We start from the raw sequence: 22,466 nt of genomic DNA, 5'->3' as shown, positions 1-22,466 counted from the left end.
CCTGACAGTTTTTTTTATTACATTTAGTTTACTAAATTTAACCTATCAGTTTTACATGAAACATCGAACATTTTTTAAGATAGATTTCAAGTTTGTCTTGTTATGAGTAGGACTCAGAAGCTCTTCCAGGATGAAAATGAATTCCTGAGCTCCAGATGATAATAAAGTAAGCAGATAGATGTTCAACTAGAATGAATCCAGTAAGTCAGTTATAGATAACTTAGAATTCAAGTAGCCAGACATCTAGTTTAATTCAAATTTATTTTTACATTTGAGTTTCAAGACAATCATGCAAATTACAACCAAAATAAAATCTTTTATCAAGGATTATTTGGAAAAGTCATCTGTACTGAACATGTGTTGTGATCTTTTTCATCTCCTTCGTGGTCCAGTGTTACATACTACTCAGTTAGGATGATGCGTGTTGTCAGGACCTGAGGGCACTGCAGATACTGTCACCAGAGAAAAATTTAATTATGTCCAATATACCAAGGCAAGAAAGAAAGGAATACATTTGAAATCTATTCGAAATACGTGTTCCCGATTATCTTCAGTTCACTAAAAACAACAAACAGAAGATCCCTTAAGCAGCTTACCAACGAAGGCTTTACTTGCTGTGTACTGGAAATGGCTAGTAATGAAAAGAAAAATTATAATCAAAGCACTCCAAATCTGGGTGGCACTCCTTTCTGTTTATCTTTCTTAAGTATTAACTTCTTTATGAGCAGTTTTAAGAAGATTAACATGCAGAATAAGGGGCAAGTTTCCCAGTGCAATTAGTTTTCGGTCTTTAGGGGCTGCCTCTAAAGTTCTGAGACTGTATAGCCACGACTAGCTAGGATGGGCTTTGCCTGCCACATAGTGATAACGGGCAACTGGTTTTCGGCAAGTGGGATGAGAGCACGTGTTACAGCATCACAGAACCCATCACACTTTCTGATTTCTCTTCTAGATCAGTGTCAGGGCTTATCCTGGCTCCACTCATATCCATCTTGCTTTGTCCCCAGCGCCCAGCATGAAGTATGTACACACAGAATGTAGCCCTTTTTCCAGTGGTAAATTGCCTGGTAAAATTTCCTCAAGTACCAAAGTCCTATTAGAAACCACGGATTTGAGGCCTTTCGCTGTTTATTTGTTATCTACCTATTCTCTGACCGTATCTTTACAGACCTTTCCTTGCAAATAAGGCAAAGAAAGTTCAAGTAGATAAAACATAAACTAATCAATGTGTTTGAAGCTGTTATTTAAAGCAAACAAATAGTTTGAAACTGGACAATATTAAAACAGTTGTATAAGATACTTTTTGCTATTTAGTGTATGATTTTCAGTGCTAGCTAATGCTATTAGTTTGGTCCCTAAGTCATTGCGGTTTAAAAGGTTAAAAATAATTGCAAAAACCACAGTTACTTCTGCACCAACCTAATATTATTTATGTACTTGAGCGAGAGCTACAAACCTTGGTATATTTCCCATTCAGAGGTCAAGGTAAACTTAGTAATTTTTAAAGTACGTCCTAGGTACCTTTTTATATTTAGTCTTTCTGAAGCATAATTGTCATTACACCTTTTCAGGTTCAAAAACCTTAAGCAAATGATTATCTGTGTTCTAGATAATATACGATTCTTTCAGCCTAATGGAGGAGATAATAAATATGTTAATATGTCAGGGGGCAAGGGCTACAGAACAGGGTAAGGAAGAGTGGGGAGTGATGAGTGACGGGGGGTGCTATTTTAAACAAGTCAAAGGGACTCTTTAATGTCACCTTTGAGCAGAGACACAAAGGACGTGGAGGGGAAATCTATGTTGATATCAGGGAGGACATGTCAGGTACATGCAAAGGCTCTGAGGTGGACTGAGTATGTCAGTCCGTGTGGGTAGAGCAGGATAAGAGGGAAAGTCGTACAAGGTAAAGGGCCAACCACGTACGTAGTACCTTCTGGGCCATGGAAGAGTCCTTGTGTTTTCCTCTGAGTGGGATGGGAGTTGTTGGGGGGTTTTGAGCAGGGGAATGACATGACGACATGCTTTAATGGGATCACTCTGGCTGCTCAGATGAAAATACACTGAAGGGGATCAGTGGGGGATCAGATAGACTAGTTTAGAGGATATTGCAGTCACGAGAGAAGAGATGGTCAGAAAGGTAGCGATACAGGTGCTAAGATGTTTGTAACGTAGAGCTGAAAGAACTTAATGCATTGAATGTGGGAAGTGACAGAAGGAGAGAAGTCAGGGATGACTCCAGGGCTTTGGGCCTGAGCCATTGGAAGACTGGAGTTACCTTCCTGGATGGAGAAGACCGCGCAGAGCTGGTTTGAAAGCACAGGGTAGGAGTTAGGGAAACTCAAGGGCTTGGTTTTTGACATGATGTCTCTCTGAGACAAGAGGAAACATCCTTTAACTATCCTGAGAAAACATCCTCGGAAAAGTAATAATATGTGTAAAGAAAAATTTGCCTGGTCCTGAACCAGACAGACAGAACTCTGCTTGCTATAACAGAGAACTGCCTGGGATTTCTGCCCTTTCTTCCTTTCCTAGAACACATTTTCCTTAGTCTCTGTAATCATCTTTGTTACTGAACTTTTGTCAGAGGCTTTTTCAAAATGCTAGTAAATTGTATCTCCTGGTTCTCTTTTGGTGACCTACTTGGTCATGTTCTTGGAATTTTTTGCTTCCTAATGGAATTGCCTTCCTGGATGGGGGAGACTGGGCAGAGCTGGTTTTAAAGCAGACGGAAGGAGTTAGGGAAACTCAAGGGCATGAACTTTGGAAGAATTAAGATCAGAGACTTTAGATTCCAATCATGCTTCCACGTGGTTGCTTTATGTATGAACTGGGATAGCAGGGTAGACGACTTCATTGACCCTTGGTCATGCCACTACTGCAACATTAGTCACTTGAGCGGAGGTTGTTGATTTTTCCCTGGGTCCTTCCCAATGAACAGTATGCTCCTTGAGGGCAGAGGCTGTAACTGCTTCACCTTTTTATTGCCTGAATCTAGTCTAGTACCTGATACAAAGGTTAATGGTAAATATCGAATAGGTGAAAGTTTCTGAATAGATTTTAAGAAACTAAATATGTGTTTTGTCTTTTGTCTCATCTGTGCAGTGCCTGAGAGCTACAAAGTGCACGAGAAGAAAACCGCTGCCTCCAACAGGCCCTCCTTTGGTATTTCAGGACAGAATAGCAACCACTCAGGAAATAAGCCAGGTATGATGTGTTGCGTTTGCTGTGGGGAAAGGGAGGTTATTCCAAAAGCCGTGAAGTCATGCTAAAATTTAAGAGAGCACGGTTCCAGACCTGACACCAAAACACACCCTCGTACTGGCTCGTCTGAGTTTAAGGCAGAGAACCTCTCAATGCCTTGATTTTTCTCTTTTTTAAATGGAGACTAAGGCGTGCCCTGTTTGCCTCACAGAATCATTTTGACAATCAATAGCATGTTGTATATGGATGCATTTTTCATTGTCAAGCAGTATTTAAGAGGTAATAATTTTACTCTCTCGTTTGAAATGATAGCTACAACACAATTTTTTGTACCTGTACGGCCAGCATTATTGCATGTCTCTTTTTTGACTTTTTCAAAACCCATTTAAGGAAATCTTGACGCATAGCAAAGCTAGTATAGAGTTATGTTTTTGTTCTCCATCCCCACAATGATTGTGTACCTACACAGTAATTTAATTTAATAGACTGTGATTTATAGCCTGTTGCACTCGGTGATACAAAGAAGCAAACAGTCTATAAACATAATACGCCCAATTGGATAGACAGTGCAGTTGCTTGCAGGTATCCAACAACCATTGTGTGATTCTTGGGAGAGAGTAACGTACAGTATGATGATGAGAGACAGTCAATGGAAGGTAAAGGTAAATTGAGCGAGCATCCCATGAGGGTCTTGGAAGCCTACTTTGTGCTGCATCCAAGGCCAAAGTCGCTCAAGAACAAGGAATCAGCGAGAATAAAGATGGAAATATTATAATTGCACCTAGCCTCATAGAAAACATTCCCACATTATACCTACGATTGTGGGGATTTTTCCCATGTGGAAAAGGTCTTAAACAGAGCCAATAAATCCAGCTCGTCACTCAGAAGAAAGAAAAATAACAAGTACTATTGCATGTACTGCATGAGCAGCCATTACTGGAAAATGTGTAGCTTCAGCGGAGTTTCAATTAGCAGGCTGAGATTTCCCCATTTAGTCGATTTGCCTTTTCATTCATTCGTTTATCTGTCCATCTATCCACCCACCACCCAGCCATCATCTAATAATTATTGAGTAGTTGTTCTATGCCTGGGACTGTGAGAGATACTGTGTGACCCAAACAACCAGGCCTGTAGCCTGTCAGGGCTAATCCTGGTGGGCGTCTGCTGTCCTCAGTGAGCTTCCGTGTGGAAATAGTTCTGGAGCATGAAAACCCCATTTGTTCGGCCATGAGAATTGAATATAGCTAAATGGTTCCTATAATACTATTTTCTCCTTGTTCTCCCCATCAACCATCTAATGAATTTTTCTACCATTAAATCAATTTTCATACCATTCTGAAATTCAAAAATTTCCAATGGAAACTTCTCCCATTCTTTACTGTGCAATTTATATTTTTATATCCTGATACTCATTTACTCATCTGATGTTTGCACTGTGTAGGTAGTAGGGATATATTATTAAAAGACATTATCTCTATATTCTAGTTGACTTTATAGGGGAGCAAACTAATACGTGAATAGATAATTCTAATGCAGAATATCTAGTGTGATAGGAGAGATCTGCACAGAGTGCAGAGAGAGCGGAGGCCAAAAAGCCTCCTTCCTAATTGGCCTTCTCTTTATAGAGCCATTTGATTTATGTTGCTAAAGTCAAGTTAAATGAGGAGACATTTCATTTCTAATTATATGTTTTGAGGACTCTTGGGTCTGCTTTCTTGTACATAGAGATTAGCAAAGGTACACAAAAGACTTTTATTTTAAAAAGCACCATTATCTATCCCCGAAAGATAATATAAGAGGTTCCATGTTGGAGGGCTAGGCTTAAGTAAAACCTTTTGATTTTTATCGGATATGAGTCATGGGAATATCTGTCTAGAGCAGTTTAATTTTTGTTCTCTAGGACTTAAAAGGAAGTACATGGTAAATTTGGGGATATTTTGAATATTGCCTTCACCAGATATGGGCATCCTGACCAAATGATTTCTCAGGGTCTCTTTTAATCCAGTAAATTATAGTCAAATTTCCTTCTGATACTTTAAACTCATTAGAACTCTCTAGAATATCTCTTTGATTTAGAGAGCATCTATTCACATTCGAATTATTAGTATTTTATCTTTAAAACATGTTTGGAAGGCCCTCATGGTGTTTATAAGTATGGGCACACAATTTCTCATGTTATCCAGGAAGGACCAGTACTTTCAGCTATGAGTACTTCAACCCAGACCAAAAGAGACAGTTTGTAAAGTCACAGATCTGTCCACATCTACAGAAGTAGGAGATGGTTCTTCAGAACTCCATCAGCTGCTTCCAAATGATTCAGAGTTTGACCAAATTAGAAGAGAACATTGTATTTTCTTAATGAACTTTGCATACCTGAGAAAAGCAGAAACCCAATTTCATTAAAAATCCTTCATAATTACTATCCATCTACTACCCTCCACCACAAGTCTTTAAGAGTCACTAAAACTGCATTCTACTTTGTTGTTTATAAATCATTTTCCCTCACAGAGGCATGCATGACTTGGAATATTTTAGCCCCTCTCTGGCTGCTCCATCATGCTATTCTGATGACTCTGTTGGTGCCATGGGGAGGAAGGGGGCATCAGATTGAGTTAGAGATCTGGTTTTCAGCTCTAGCTTGGATACTTAACTGTGCCATCTTCCTTAGTCACATAGGTTTCCCTCAATTTTCTCATTTGGAAAATAGGCATAATAACTCTTCATTGAATGATGTAAATGCTTGACTACTTCATAAGATTATTGTGAAGAATAAAATGATAATATATATGAAAGTTCTTTGTAAAATGCAAATCCCTAACAGAAGTTATTTATTGTATAAACAGTAGTTCAGACAGAAGTTTTGTAGATGTGATTGATTTCCTTGATCTTCGAGAATCATTCTTTAGTTCCAGTTTTGCAAGACTGTCCAGATTTATCCATGTCATTAAAGACAATATTAATAGCACTCCCTTTCACTCTTAAAAGTTCCAGTGGTCACCCTACTCTTTAATCATCATAGGTAGGAGGTTGGGTGCGAGTACAGCTGCAAGTTTACTTACACCAAAATTCTGTTTCCCTTAAAACTGTTCCTTCTGAGAATCAATAACTTAATTTTACTCCAGCAATGGTACATCTACTGGAAAACAATGTGGAATTTTCATAATGTTAAATTACTTCTTATACGTTGGTTTTGTTCCAAGGAGTAGTGATGTGAGGGTGGAAATGAGAGGGAGACAAAGAATTATAGAAAATCCACTATTTACGTGGAACTATTCAATTGTATTTTTTCCTTTTTGAAAACCTACGTCTAAAGATAAGTTTTTTAACCAGTTTTAATTATTAAAACTTAAAATAGTAACTGCTAGCATTTATATGTTTAAAAGTCTGCTGTCAAGTATAAGATTGCTGTTGGTTTGCCCCATTGGTGCATGTTAATGGAAGTACAGAGGCTCTGAAAATTAGCTAAGGTGGTTTGCTCATTCATTCATTCATTCATTCATTCATCCATTCATTCATTCAGCAAATACTGAATATCCTCCTTTCTGCCAGACACAGCCCTGGGCATTGGGAATACAACAGTGAATAAAGCCAAGGCTTGGCTCCTGCCCAGCCAGCCTCATTCACAGCTGTCTTTAATCGGCTATAGGGGATATTGACATTCCAGCACCAAAGTGACTTTCTTATTCATGTAATCAGAAGGATTACAGACTTTAAACATCTTTTTCACTCTACAGTTCAGTATTTTCTAGTGCCAGGTTCCTAAACCAACCCCAATCATCCAGCACAGCATGGTCACTGTGCATCTCATGCTTCTGAAATGTTGCCTTCGTTCTTAACGTCCTCACATCGAATTCCAAGTGAGTTGTGATTGTCATTTCAGCAATAATATCAAAGAAGGCCAGTAGGAATTCTTGTACTTTTAAGCATTGGCTTTATTTATAGCGATTACTTCATATATTTGTGTAGCAGTGCAGACAGCCTTGTTTCTTAGGTGTTGCAGGTGAGTGTGTCTGTGCATGTGTCCCATATGTTATTAAGTCTTCTTTTCAAAAAATGTTTTAAATTTTGTGTGAAATTTAGCATGTACTTGAAAACAAGCTTGGCTTTTATAATAAAGATGGTTGTCAGATTTTATAGTTAAATAAAAGTTTTTGAGTGAGTAAAACTCATTAAGGAATTTTTTTAAGTAGTAAATCATTGTTAAAAACCTTTCTTCTAACTTCATTTTGGCTTTTGTTTTCAGCTCATTCTTTCTTCAAAATACCACTTTGACTCTCATTTCCGACTCTCATTTCCTTTTACCAATACATACCCCCTCCCATGGCCCTTGACAAAGTACCTGAGGGAGAGTCCGTGTGTCCATTTTCTAGTGTCAGAAGAAAACCTTTTGGAACCAGGGGCTATATTTTCCTACATTTAAAAAAAAGGGTGGGGGGAAATGAAACCTCTTAAATGATTAGTAAATCTGAAAAATAATTCATAATGAGTCTCAACTAATGAGGAGTTCATATCACCAATGTTTTAAAAAAACATACCTTAAAGCAGAGAAAAAGCATAAAATATCACCCAGTCCTGCACACTGCAAGGTTTATGCAGGCTCCTAATGGGCAGTAATATACAAATTCTGTGAAATTTTGGAGACATATGGGATGCAAGCCTTTAAATTTGTTGCTGAAGTACTATCATGTTATCGCTCAAGTATTATTTCTTTTTTTCATTTTTTAACTTTGATTTATTTTAAGTGTATTTTTGCAGGACCCATCAGTTCTGAGTCAAGTAGCTGTTTCAATCTAGTTGTGGAGGGCGCAGCTCACAGTGGCCCATGTGGGGATTGGAACTGCAACCTTGTTAAGAGCACCGCGCTCTAACCAACTGAGTTAATATGCCCCTAAAGTATCATTTCAATATGGTTCTATTTTTAACATGAGATCTGAAAATTGTGACGTCACTCTAGAAGAGGGGAAAATAAACCTGATTTTAAATGTAATTATTATCACCATAGTTACTATTATTTTACTTTTTATATTGAACAGGCTGAATGAGCCAAAGAGTGTATCCCTCTGTTGAAACCCCCAGTGGCGTCCCCCTCAGAGTATAATCCAAAAGCCTCACCAGGCCCCAGTGTCTCTGGCCCCATCACTTACTGATCTCATTCTATTCCAGTGACCCAATCTCCCTGTTGTTTCTTGACTACCATAGGTACTCGTGACCTCAGGGCCTTTGCACTTGTTTTCCATCTTCTGGAATATTTGCACGGCTGGCTTCCTGACTTCAGTCACGTTTTTCCATGTAAAGTGACCATCACAGTGAGACTACCCTTGGCCCCTATCTAAAATGTTCCCCATCCCCTTCCTGCCATTTCACTATCCCCTTTATTCCTTTGTTGTCTCCTTAACATTTATCTCCACCTGACATACCATATATTTTTCCCTTTTCTTCATTCTGTATATTTTAGTTATTTATCCTGTTTAGTAAATTTTCCCTGAGTTGAAAGCAAACCCCATTTGGGTAAAGATTTCCATCTTTTTTGTTGGCTCCTTTCTTTTCAGCACATAGAAGAATGCCTGCTGCATGGTAGATGTTCATGTGTTTAGGGAATGAATGAATTTACCATAACTTATAATGTCATGGGCCAGGCACTATACTAACGCTGTTACAGCATTATTTTATTTAATCCTTCTGATGACGTGAGATAAGGTCTATTGTGTCTTCATGGTATAGGTACTAAGTAAAAACCCATGAAAGCCATGTCATAGCTTGAGACTTAGAGAGCTAGGTAAGCAAGTTGGCCAAACTTACACAGCGAGTGAGTGACAGAGCAGGAACTGAACTCATGCCCGTCTGACTCGAGCCAGACTCTTCACATCTAGCTCGTGAACATCTATTCAGAATAACTGCACTTAGGAGTGAGTCTATTTATTATTAAGGGACAGACCTTTTAATGCATAAAAATGATAGAAGTTCAGTGGCTTAGGAACACAAAATATCATATATAGAGATTGATGAAAATAGCCAAAAGGCTACAGTTATGTTATGTTTTTACATAATTTTTTACTGTGTCTTTTTATTTTTATTTTTTTCCAGTTGTATTGATGTATAATTGACATACAGCATTGTATAAGTTTAAAATGTACAAGATAATGACTTGACTTACATATATTGTGAAATGATTACCACAATACATTTAGCTAACATCCATCATCTTATGTAGATACGGTAGAAAAAAGGTAAAAAAAAAAAAAAATGGGTCATTTTCCTTGTGATAAGAGCTCTTAGACTCTACTCTTTTGTAGAAAGTTTATAGATAGAAGAACAATGCTTGCAAATTCTTAGCAAAATTATATAAAACTGTAGTCTGAAACTGTAGTCATTGTACTAATTGTTATAAGACGTAATATTTTATTCATCAAACTTACTGGACAAAAAGATATTTATCAGTATATATCACTAGATTTTTTTGTGTTTGTTTTTAATCTGCTCTTCCACTCGTGTTTTTTATGTCATTTTCAGACCCTCCACCTGTGCTACGGGTTGACGATCGGCAGCGCCTGGCCCGGGAGCGACGTGAGGAGCGGGAAAAGCAGCTAGGTATCCGCAGCTCTTGTTTGATCTTTCTGGCACACTGTTGTGGAAATGGTGCTTTTGCCCTCTAGGGGAATGGACGCTTAACACTGAGCAGTTGGATATCATTATAATACCCATGCTGTCTACATGCCTTTTGAGTTTTGCAGATGGATTGAAAAACTTAATTTGATATGTGATATAAGCATAAGACTAAATTTGAAGCAACAATAAAGTCTGGCCCAGGATTAGGGTCATCTTTACTTCTTATATTGTAATCACAGTTTAATGTGGCACTGGAGGGCATGTATATTTGAGAGGCATGATGGCTCAGCTTACATTTTACAGCTTCAAAAATACAAGGATGGTAAGCATATGGGTTTTTTTTTATGTGAATAGTTATGAGACTGTACACTGCTAGCGCACTTACTGCTTTCCATGTGAAAATAATGCTACGGTTGAATTTATAGACAGATGCTGCCAGTTTGCTGCCAGGAAAAGCACAAGACCTTGTGCTGAGGTGTCTGATTTTCCTTTTGTTACCTAAGGCCCTTGTGAAAGGTGCGCAACTGCAGTATTTGCCATAGAATCACCTAGAGAGCTGGGTCACAGGACTAGCTTACCCGGAAGCTGAGATCAGAGCACTCGGTCTTCTAGAACACCGAGCAAGGATGCTGGTGCCGAAGCCTCCTTTACTTTGATGTCCATTTATGCCAAGTAGCTAAAACAGGATACTGTCTTTATATGCCTTGGGAAGATGAAGTGCCTGGCCAGTGTGTCTCAGTGTTTCTGGAGTGCCTAGATGTTTTAAAACTAGACTGACTTAGGTTGCCAAAGTCTTTCCAGTGGATGACCCATAGATTTTCTAAAGTTCTGCTGCATTTTGTAAGAGTTAATATTCCCGTTGGGGAACCCAGCCCCTGTATCCTATCTTTCTTATTAGTCTTGTTCAAGAAAACCAGAATTTGTGAACTTTACTGGAATCTGGTTTTCAAAATCTGTTGGCATTATTTACATTTTAGCACAAACCTCTTTCTCTCCGACGCCATAATGATCATATGAAGTCATTTCTTTTGCTGCCACGGTTTTTTCAACACAAATTTCAATGACTTGCTGGAAGTGAACAAGCTCTCCTGTGCGTCTGAGCCTAGAGTTTTCACCCAGGCTGGAAGTTCGCTGTGCCGGGCAGCTTGTGGGCTGGTAGGTTCCTGAAGAGCGGGGCGGTCTGAGGCCGTGGGGGCTTCCTCCTTCCCTAGACTCCTCTGCAGTCTGGAGAGTACTTGTGTGGACTGTGCCCACTGCTCCCTAGTCAAGGTTGGTTTGACAAGTGGACCAGAACCAAGAAAGAGGAAAAAGGTAGAGCTACTGAAGCAGAAAGAGGGTCCAGATGAGCAAAAAGAACAAACTAACTACTGCTCTGGGGTGATTGGTATTTGCTTGCACTGTTCTTGGAGCCATCTGATAATTACCACTTGTGCCCTCCCTCTCCTCTCTTTACGCCTGCCCAATTGGGTCAGAGCCTATACTAGTACATGTCTCTTTAGAGGTGCAGTGTGGATTCATGTCTGCTTGAGTGGAAGTCGCTCTATAGCATCAGCCTTCTCTTTCATGACTTAAATCCTACCGTGAATTAACTCGTACATTAACTCGTACCTTTGCATTTGGGTTTCTTTGTCTTTCAAAGCGAAGCATTATTAGTTTTTTGGTGGAAAGCATGAGTATGCTGGTCAAATAAAAATGATTTCACGTCTAATGCTATAAAATGTAAAACTTACAGCTTTGAGCCTACAAATTCTCCCTGTAAGTTGCTTAGCTTTGTACGTTGAGTGGCCAGATTTCTTAAGCCGTAGCCCCATGTTCCAATTCACATCGATGGTGCAGACCATGACTCATTAATTTCTATATTCAGAAACTTTATTTGCCAGGTATTGCATTAAAAAGATGAATAAAGGTTGAGACCCAACCCTGTCGGGCTAGCTGCAGTCCATGGGGAGGCAGATGAACACACAGCAATTATAATACAGGGTGGTTTTGAAGAGGTACACACAGGGGCATTGAGAACCCCCAGAAGTACCTAACCCAGCCTGGGGCTGCCAGGTGCCACCTGAGTTCCAACTAAAGGATGAAGAAGACTGGAGAGCAGTGGTGCAAGGACAAGTGAGAAGAAGGCATTTGGAAACACACCCAACATGCTCCTCAGATTGTTATGGGGGTCAAAGTAATTTTCGATTATTATATTGTCCCATTATCACAACTTTTCTCTTCTGGTGAGCCAGTGTATCATATACAGTCTTCCTCTGTTTTCTTATTCTTGCCATGTTAAATATCGTAGTTTTCCTTAATTCTGATCTCATCTCTTCTTACATTCTTAACAATCATGATTTTAATGAAATAAAATCATTCTGATTTTTTTTTTTTGCATTAATTGTATTGTCTTTTTAAATGTTGTGACTGTCTTTTGGCCGTTCTTTTCCCCTTAAACCATCATACTGTGTTTCCCCGAAAATAAGACCGGGTCTTGTATTAATTTTTGATCTAAAAGACTCATTAGGGTTTATGTTCAGGGGATGTCATCCTAAAAAATCATGCTAGGGCTTATTTTCCAGTTACGTCTGATTTTCAGGGAAACACGATAGTAGAAACTGTCTTAAGAGTCTCCCTTGAATCTTCATAAATATAAATATACAAATATATATGCAAATGCACATACGTACATTTGTAGAAGAGTCATCTAAAATCTAGCATCAAAATTAAGCTGTGCCTTAGAATATATATGGGTGATTTCTAAGAAATCTTTAGTACTAGAAGAAAATCAAAGGGCACACCTGACCAACTACCCACAAACTTTGCTTTGCAGAAGCTGTGGTAGCAGTTGAATATTTTTTGAAGAGGGGTGGACTGTCACTTAATAATGGATCTTTGGGTCATGAATTTTTGAAAACAAAACAGCTGGTAATATCAATATTACGAACTTTAAAGATTTCCAAGTTAAAAAAAAAAGGAGTGGAGGGGAATACAATCCAGATATTCCAAGAAAGCAAAATTTAAATGGCTAATTTGATTGGCTAATGAAGTTGATAATTCACTGTTAGATGTAGGTTGTAATTAACGTTGAAAGATTATTTGCAATTGACATTTTTTTAAAAAGCAAGGTACAGAGAGGGAGAAGAGAGCTCTTTCTGTTTTCTTTTTGGTGACATGTCATGTTTGTACTGTTTTGCAAACAAACGGGGAGAACCTATTAATAACTTTCTGCGGGTTAAACCTCTGAGTCATACTTCCATGTTTTTATGGTAGGATTATGTCATGTGACCTGTTCTTTCTACATTATTTTTCCATTTATCACATAAAATCAGGTGTTTTTTGGGACTTGTTTATTATCTGCCTGCCCCTAGTGGAATATAAGCTCCATACGAGAAAGGCCTTGGGTAGTTTTTTTATTTCTGTAGCCCAGTACCCAGAGCAGTGCCTTGACACATAATGTCACTTTGTGCATTTTTATGTAAGTACAAAAGAATGCAGCAGTTATACTGCGAATTAGTTAAGACATTGCCAAATTATCGGGTAATATGCCTTTACAATAGTTCAGTCAAACAAGTTTTAAATTCTTATTCTTAAGCATTTTCTCAGATGAACAAGGATATAAAGATAATCTGTAAAATAGTTCTGCCTTAAAACTGCTTGTTTTTCATATACTGTATGTTACAAAACTAATAGTCTTACAATATGTTGACAAAATTCAACAGAGTATTTAAGGAATGTTTAACAGACAAATACTCTTCGGCATTTATGGAGATATAGGGCTTCCCTTTTTGAAGATGATACAGCTAAAGTTTTAGGAATTGATGTAAATAGAGTCACATTCCCCACTAGGGCTTTCTGGGATTCTATAAATCATGAAAGATTATCAAAGAATTGTATGATTGTCTCATATAGCTCATGAAGAAAAATTTAAGCTTATAAAATCTATCATTCATATTGGAATTCGTAGCCAAGTTCAGAGCTGTACAAGAGATCTATAATAATGTGACATATTAGAAACAACAATAAGATAATATTAAAAAGGACTTTGACCCTCAAACATCGATTAAATTATATCTGAGTTTTTTTCTCAGATCATTTCCCCAGATTTCCTTACCCTGCCAGTCATAGCTTTTGTACTTTGCCTTTTTTTTTATTTTCTCCTGAATCTCAATGTGTTGTCAACTCGGGGCAGCAGTATTAATGAGTGTAGTCAAGCAATAAATGATCATTTCAATCTGGCTTAGAATGTTTATCTCAAAATGTTGATAGCGAAGTTCGAATTAATTAGTAAACAACCAATGATGCTGAAACAGCCCTTGATGTCACACTTAGGACAGTCACTAGTTTTGACAAGGCTACCCCGCAAAAAGGGAGGGATTTTGGGGAAGCGTTCTTTCTAATCCAGATTTCTACTGGATACAACTTTGGCGGATCTATGGTCAATCTTGGCACCTGGTTTCCTCAAGTTGTCACTTAATGAATGTCCACGAAAGCTCCGGAGGTGGTCGGGCAGGTTGTGAACAGCTCAGGGATCTAAATACACGTGAGTGGGAGGGATATGGAGATTAGCACATACCAAAGCAGCTATATCATGAGTCAGGCTCAGGACTGCGAAGAATAAACGCTTGTTGTGGGATGGATTAGGTAACTCAGAGGCTGAAGCTTTAGCATAAAATGAATCATTATGACTAAGCAGCCATTATTTGTTTCTTTCAAATTTATTTTGCCTTTCCGGCTAAAGATAAAAAGATCTTAAAACCTGAAAAGTAAGGGGTCTTGTAAAGAGGTGATGATAAAGGCTAAGACTGACATTAGAAGGAGGTCAGGATCGTCACAATGAGTGACCAACTTGTCCCAATCTAGAGGAGGAGCTTAGTCATACTAGGGAGGTGTTCCAAATCATGTTTTAGCAAATGGCTCATTGTTGACTTCTAGAGTCAGACAGTCCAGAGTTTGAATTCCAGTTCCAGCACGGGCCTATCATGAGATGTCAGACAGGTTACTTCACTTCTCTGTGTCTCAGACTTCTCATAATAAATAAGTTTAATGGCAGTGTGTGCCTCATAGATTGGCTGTGAAGATAATCCCTGAAATCCCTTGGTGTCAGCACAAAACAAGAGGTGCAGACCTCTCACCATGATGCAAATAGTGATACAGATGAGGATGGAAGGATATATGATTCCACATATTGACTTGGATGCCTGGGATTGGAGAGGCCGGGGAGAGGGATGTGTGTGCTTCCTGTTCTCGCAGGACAGGGCTTGGTGAGACAGCCAGGTGAAGAGGATGGCAACATTTCTGAGGAGTGAGAGTGAATTAGGGTTGAGGCAGTAACAAAAAGATTCCAAGAGCAACCATTGCTTTGTGTCCCTTAGCAAAATCCCATTTACTTTAGCAGAGGCTGCACATTCCTTTAAGCCTCGCCATGAAGATAAGTTTTCACACTGTGTTGCTTTCTTATCTCAAAGTCCTTCCACCTATGCATAAGGAAGGTCTTCCAAGGTATCAACCGCTGTCCCAGCACCTCAGCCCCATTAGCCTGTCACAGTGTCCAGGGAAGAAGACAGAGTAGGAAGTGCTCTTATGTGTCCATTCCACGGCCCCCTTCCTAGGGTTGACTGATGAGCTTGGTTAAGCCATTGGATTCCTCAGGGGCAGGAGACACTGTTGTGTGTATCCTGCGAGGCCACACTTGTTATTACCAGGCAGTTCTCCAGTATAATATTCAAATGAGAGGTGAGTTGGAAGAACACTAGTTTAAATGACTAGTTGAGAAGCCTTTGAATTAACATTGAGACCCTATGTAAGTCACTTGGCTTGGAAGTCAAGCAGTTCTTTAACTGTTTAACTCATTTATTCATCAAACTTATTTTAACTATCCGCTAAGCTAGACATTGTGAATATGGGGCAGAATTCACAAACATGGAAAAGCAGAGGAATGAACAACCTGGAGTACAGGCACGATGATGGAAATCTGATTGGAGCTGTTGGAGTACCCTTGCTCTCGAGGGGTCTGCAGAGGAAAGAGACTTGACAGATAGTCTAAGTTTTCCTGATGGGAAGAGGTGTTTTGGGCTGTCTACATAAGAATCGTCCAAACCTGAAGAGAATTTTTGTAAGAGTGTATTTGAGCCAAACTGACGACATACGCGGGGGAGCAAGATCTCAGATGCTTCAGAGAATGACAGTTTCGCAGCTTCTTTTATGCATTTGGAATTAAGGCAGGAACATAAGGAAGATCACGTGCAGGTGGGAAACAGCAAGGCGGGGACTGGATTACGCAGGGTACCGCGTGTAACAGTATATGATCATATGCCAAGCTAAGTGGTTGAACAGGGGAACAAGGGTGAGATAACAGGTTTTCCAGCAGAACTATGAGATTGGATTTGGTTTTGAGAGATGACTCTGCAAACAGTATGCAGGATGGACCCTAAGAGGAGAAAGACTAAACATCAGAAGTGAGAAAGGAATGAGGGCTTAAATACAGTAGTAATAAAAAGATTGGGAGGAAGGCTGAATTTGAGAGACAGTTCTGATGTAAAAATAATGGGGTCAATTGTTTGGGTGTGTTGAGTTAGTTTGGAGCATCCATAAGGAAGGAATTTTTTCAACTGCTTTATTGAGATATAAGAGATTCAATAAGGGAGAAATCGAGGCGCGTCCTGAGGGGCCTAACTTTGTAGCCCGTTTGAAGGTCATTAATCTGTTATCAGAACGTAGAAAACAGAGCAGGTTCCGGTACAAGGTAAGGACAATTATACAAAGGATCAGTAAGGTTATGTGATGGATCTGATTGGGAAATTCAAGTGGAAACTTGAGGCAGGCAGATGCGAATATGCAGGAAATACTGTACAGTACCCAAGAGTACAGGCTTTGGCATCAGAGCTGAATTAAAATTGCAACTACTTCTTTTAGACCATGCCATCTTGGGAGAGCTATTTAACTCCTTTGCTTTTTTTTTTTTTTCCCCCTCATTTGACCTTTAGTTCCATTTCGTCTGGTAGTAATATTCCCACATTTATTACATTTTTGTTTTCATTTGCCTGATAGCTATTTGCTCATTCTCTATTTCGTGCTTTATCTGACACTTTGTTTTAGGTTTTGAGGTTTTTTTTAAACATAACTTGGTGTTTGGGGTTTGGGATTGGTCTAAAAGTCTTAGTCTTAACTAACAGGCTTGGTTTTATTCGTTTTAGCTTATTTTTAAAGCTTTGTTTTCTCCCTTTTTATGGGAGGGGCAGGGTTGGTGTTGTGGGAATGTAGGGGTTGGTTTGATACAAGTAGTGTGCGTTCCATGAGTTCCCTTATTAATGTGGAAGTTGTACTGTAATTTTCTATACTGTTACTGGTTAACTTTCACTCCCACATCTTGACTATTAAATGAAATTAATTAGTACTTCCTACACAGACGCTCTTATGTGTCCATTCCACAGCCCTCTTCCTAGGGTTGATTGATGAGCTTGGTGAAGCCATTAGATTACCTTTTTTTCCCTAGAATTATTATTTAGTACATATAGTTAATCTGTGTTTTCATGGCAACATGAAAACAAAATTTATTTGAATGTAATCAGTAATTATTGACATAAAGCACAAAGATTAAAGTTTTAACATAAAAATCAAAACAGAAAGAAACCAAATTATAATCCTGCATATGTCCTCAAAGATAGAAACAAAAAATTGACTCAAGGGAGTTAATTGGAAAAGCTCCTGGAGTTCACACACACACTAATTTAGAAGTATTGTACACACACTCTAATTTAGAAGTCAGAAAGGTTAGCTAATTTTCCCGAGGTCACACAGAATAAGTGACAGAATCAGCACCCAAGCTCAGATATTATTACTTGTCATTTTCTGACTCTTCATGATATTACTGGCTATTCTGCTATCCAGTGCTCCCAGTACCGTATTCATATCCTTCCATATTTCAATATGAAACTAAGACAACAGTTGTGTATGTTTCAGAGGTTAAGTGATAATATACTCTATTCCCTGAGTGTCACGTTTTTCTTTCCTTCATATGGTAGTGAAATTTGTACTCCACCCACACAGATGTGAGCCTGATTAGAAGGACCAGACTGGGCCCTAGATTGTTGGATGTGACTAGAACAGGGAATCCGCCCAACCCAAGAGAGCGCCGTCTGAGTTCTCTGTCCTACCTGTGTTCTTCCCGTTAGCTGCATTCTGTCTGTAGCAGGACAGGAATTAGAATGAAAGTCAAAATCATCCACTCACTATAATTATTGACATGTACTGAGTCTCTATGATATACATGGCACTGTGCTAAGTGCTTTGTATGTTACTGTGAGCCCACCAGCCACTCTGTCAGGAAGATGGTGCCTTAGCAATCTGAGGGCACAGGGCCACAGAAGTTACCACTTGTTCAGTGGCACATAAGTGGTAAGTGGTAGGACTGGGGCGGACTCAGGTTCCTGTGAAGCCAGAGCCTGTGCTCCATCCACTACAATGCCCTGCTTTTTGTTTTAAATTTCTTTTAGTACAAGAGTCACTGTGCGTTTCTAAATGGAGTCCAGATTGATAGTGGAGCTCCCCTTTGTGTGGCACTGACATACAATGTCATTAAAATATAATCCTGATGTCAGCAGCTCAGGGGTGGGATTGACCTGTTATTGTCCAGCATTTTAGAGGCTACAGTGGGTTTTCATCTCATTTTGAGTCCAGAAGTTTTTAACTTCACAAGAGGAAAGATTAATGATATTCATCGCAGTTCCTTTTTTAGGATGCTATTCCTTCATAGAACTGCCTCTGTGAAATCAATGGTTGTTAGCGAATGAGTTGTCTTAGTCTGCTCAGAAATGCCACAGGCTGAGAGGCTTAAACAGCAGTAAGTTATTTTCTCACAGTTCTGGGGGCGGAAAGTTCAAGATCAAGGTTCCAACAGGGTTCAGTTTCTGATGAGAGCGCTCTTCCTGGCTCGCAGAAGGCTGCTTTGTTCTCATATGAGCATCTAAGCATGAAGACAGAAGGGGAGAAAGCTCACTGGTGTCTTTTTTTACAAGGACAGTAATCTTATTGGATTAGGACTCTACCCTTACGACCTCACTTAACGGTGATTAAAGGCTCTCTCTCCAAATACAGTCAGAGAAGTAGGGCTTCAACCTATGAATGGGGGGTAGAGGTGGGGTAGACAGTTTAGTCCACAGCAATTGTTGATTTTTTCTTGTGTTCAAAAGTCTCATTTCTTAATGATATAAGCTTTTCATGTTATCCGTCATCTTTAGGTAATATTTTAAACAACTAAACCTCTTACACTAAATTAACTTATAATTCTTATTAAAATATTGAAATATCTCATGTGTTATCCTTTAATTTAAAAGTTTGTATGAACTGTACGTGGTAATAATCCTAGCACTCACCAGTATACTCTGCAATAATACGAAAGTATTGTTTGCCTATTTCACCATCGTTTGCCTGTTTCACCGTTGTTTGCCTATTCTCTTCTCTGTATTCTCTGTCTTTTAAAAAGACAGTTGTTTAAAGAAGGCTTTGCAATCAGATCTTTACTTCCTGGTAGAAAACAGAAGTGGCACTCAAAAAGGTTTGATAGAGATGTTCTTCCTTTACAAGATTATTTGGGGTAAAAGTAATTATAATTGTAATAATGTCTAGCCCTGTTAAGATTTATAACACAACTTCAAGAACTACCTTTAATTTTCTGAATTGAAATCATGATGATGAGAATGACAGCAGTCATAACTACTATTTATTGAAAGTTTACTAAGTGCAGAGAGCTATTCTACCCATGTTAAGTGAAATTATTCTTTTAATCCTCACAGTAAACCTATGAGGAAGGTCCAATGTTACCTACAATTTACCCTAACAGAAGTGAGGCATAGAGAGAGGTTAAGTAATTTGCAATAACGGGAGCAAAGATGGGGGAGACACATGTTAATTTGGAAGGTGTAGTAAGGACACAGGTCTACTGCGACAACGGAGAGGCTATTCTGGGAGCAATGCAGAGTAAGGCCAAATTAGGTAAGACTTTAGAAATCAGGGGAATTTGAACTTAATGAGGAAATAGCCGTAGGTATTCAAGATCAACAAAGTAGATTGATGAAAAACATTATTTAAGGAAAATTAATCAGTGAATTGATTAACTCTTATTTTATAAATTTTACCGTATCACATTTTGAAATATTTTGTTAATATTTTATAGACATTCTTTATCTCTTATTTTATCTTGTTAGCTTCTAGATCTCTTACAAGAAAGGAAGGTATTATATTCATAAATGTCCTCAAAGAATCTGAAATTTTCCTCCAAATGGGGTATAAAAGTCAAAGACTGTGTAGTTTGAAAGCTAAGTGTTAAGAAATAGATGTACCATATTGCGTGTCCACAGGTTTTAAGGTACAGATCTGTTTCTTTTTTTGCCTGTGACCTTCATATATCGTTGGAGAGAGTATAAATTGGTGTGATCTCTACATAGGACAGTATGACAACATCAGGTCACCCTGACTGATCTCAGAAGACAAACTCATCTTGAATTTGCCCTTGTTTTCTCCTCCCACAAAAGTAAAATCAATTTGGATCCCTTTCCATAGATTTGTCTTCTCAAATGAAAAGCTTTGGAAAGATTTAATGGTAGCAGAAATGCAGAATATTTACTATTAAACATTCAGAGAAAACTGAAATGTTCTGAATTTTTATTTTGTCATTAAAAACATTTTAATTTATATGTCATGTAGTGTCCTCAAGGTTTATGCTATAAATTTTGTTTGGACACTTGCCTAAATTATTAATAACTCATATTAAAGACGTGTTTAGTTAACATAGCTCAAGGAAGCATTGTATTAAAGTTTTGTGGGGCTATATTTTCCCCTAAAATGAGGAAGGAACGTATATATGTGAAGAAGCATTTCATCCCTGTACACAATTGTTTGACTTGGTGTGTTTTCATTTGGCTTGTGGTATGAAGTGTTATCTAACTAGATTATGAACTCTTCAGACATAAGATCAGCTGCATATTACGTCTCTCACATTGCTTCACTGACTCGGTGTGATAGGCCTGTGAGGCATTTAATATATCTTTCATCAACTATCAGTCTTTGGGATTTTATCCCAAATCCTTTGAATGCTTTCAGAGAACCAAAGCTGTGCTGAAACAAATGTAGTCACAGCCTTTCAGTCTGGAGGATTTCTCTTTTTTAAAAAAGAGAAACAGATGGTATTATTGGTTTTGAGGGCATCCTATTGGTATCAGAATTGAGAGCAAAGCATGTGATATATATGCAGTATTCTATGGTAATAATATATTCAATTAGAGGACTGTAAAGGTTCCCAAGGAGTCGAATTCAGTGCATCTTCTTCAACCTCATTGTTAGCATATCAAATTATGCTGAAAATTAACAGTAGAACCTTTTCCCTGAAAATTTGAAGAAAGCAAAGACCCGTCTTGGTTAATACAAAATCAAAGAATCTGTATTTGTGAATTGTGGGCCACTTATAGGGCCCTCACTGTTCAAGTTTTGAACCTGCCCGTGTTTGATTTGCCTCATTTTTCTTCCTAAAGCTGCAAGAGAAATAATCTGGTTAGAAAAAGAAGAGCGAGCCAGGCAGCATTATGAGAAACACCTGGAAGAGCGGAAGAAGAAGTTAGAAGAGCAGAGGCTGAAGGAAGAACGGAGGAGGGCTGCTGTGGAGGAAAAGCGAAGGCAGCGACTAGAGGAGGACAAAGTAAGCTGCCACTTTGCGGCACAGATGGAAGGCTAGTCTATTTCAGAAATGCAGCAAACTTATTGTGAAACTTTCCAGTAAGATGCTGAGGTGCATGGCAAAATTGTTTCCTAGTGAACAGCTTTACAGGTAGTCACCGTGACCAGGAAGTCAGGTAAAGAATGGTGTGATTGTTATTATTGTTGCCACAGAAACTTTCAAAGGCCATTTCTCTGGTCTAGGCTTCTAACTTATTTATGATCAGTTCATCTATACTGAAGTATCAAGACCTTACTGCAAGTAAGTGGATTTCTGTAGGGCTTCATCGTTAACAAACATTTTCACCTAGATTGTCTCATTTAATCCCTTATTCAACCCTCGAATCTTGGCAAAAATGGAAATTTAGACTCCAAATGGACCTCCATACAAGGTCATACAACTCAGTAAATTGTGGGGTCGGGATTACCCACATCCTCAGATTCTAAATGCCATTTTTGGGATGTGGTACCACCTGCGTTTAGCATCGGTGTAAACTAAGACCTGCACCGCCATGCTTATGTGAGTTGATAAAAGCATCACATTGCCAGTAGTAATAAGGGTTATTTCTCTAGGCACCTACTGTATAACAAGGGCTTTATCAACTGAGACCAGATGATTTCAATAAGCCTCCCAGGATGATATTCTCACCTTCAAATAAGGTGTACAGATAGGAAATAGATGAGGAGTACTGAGGTCAAATTAAGTATTACCTCTTACTCCATTTTTCCTTAAGTTAAAGAAGCATCAAGGGGCGGCCATTTAGCTCAGGTAGTTAGAACGTGTTGCTCGTAACAACAAGGTTGCCAGTTCGATCCCCACATGGGCCACTGTGAGCTGCGCCCTCCACAACTAGATTGAAACAACTACTTGACTTGGAGCTGATGGGTCCTGAAAAAACACACTTAAAATAAATTTTTTTAAAAAGTTAAAAAAAAAAAAAAAAAAGAAGCATCAACCAACCAGGTTT

General features: G+C 38.7%; 1 protein-coding gene across 8 annotated transcripts in view; it reads left to right on the top strand.

The window, feature by feature from the left end:
• Nucleotides 1–22,466, top strand: part of MAP7 (microtubule associated protein 7) — a 153,552-nt gene that overhangs the window by 93,146 nt on the left and 37,940 nt on the right. For all 8 annotated transcript variants that reach the window (XM_033103501.1, XM_033103500.1, XM_033103497.1 and 5 more), the window contains 3 exons: nucleotides 3,106–3,207; nucleotides 9,715–9,792; nucleotides 21,318–21,481. In XM_033103501.1, coding sequence (XP_032959392.1) covers nucleotides 3,106–3,207; nucleotides 9,715–9,792; nucleotides 21,318–21,481 — 344 coding nt within the window. The remainder of the gene's footprint in view (nucleotides 1–3,105; nucleotides 3,208–9,714; nucleotides 9,793–21,317; nucleotides 21,482–22,466) is intronic.

Source organism: Rhinolophus ferrumequinum, chromosome 3 (genome assembly GCF_004115265.2).
Source record: "Rhinolophus ferrumequinum isolate MPI-CBG mRhiFer1 chromosome 3, mRhiFer1_v1.p, whole genome shotgun sequence".
In the NCBI taxonomy this organism is placed as follows: Eukaryota; Metazoa; Chordata; class Mammalia; order Chiroptera; family Rhinolophidae; genus Rhinolophus; species Rhinolophus ferrumequinum.
The sequence above is the reverse complement of the archived record's forward strand: the minus strand, read 5'-3'. Positions and strand labels throughout refer to the sequence as shown.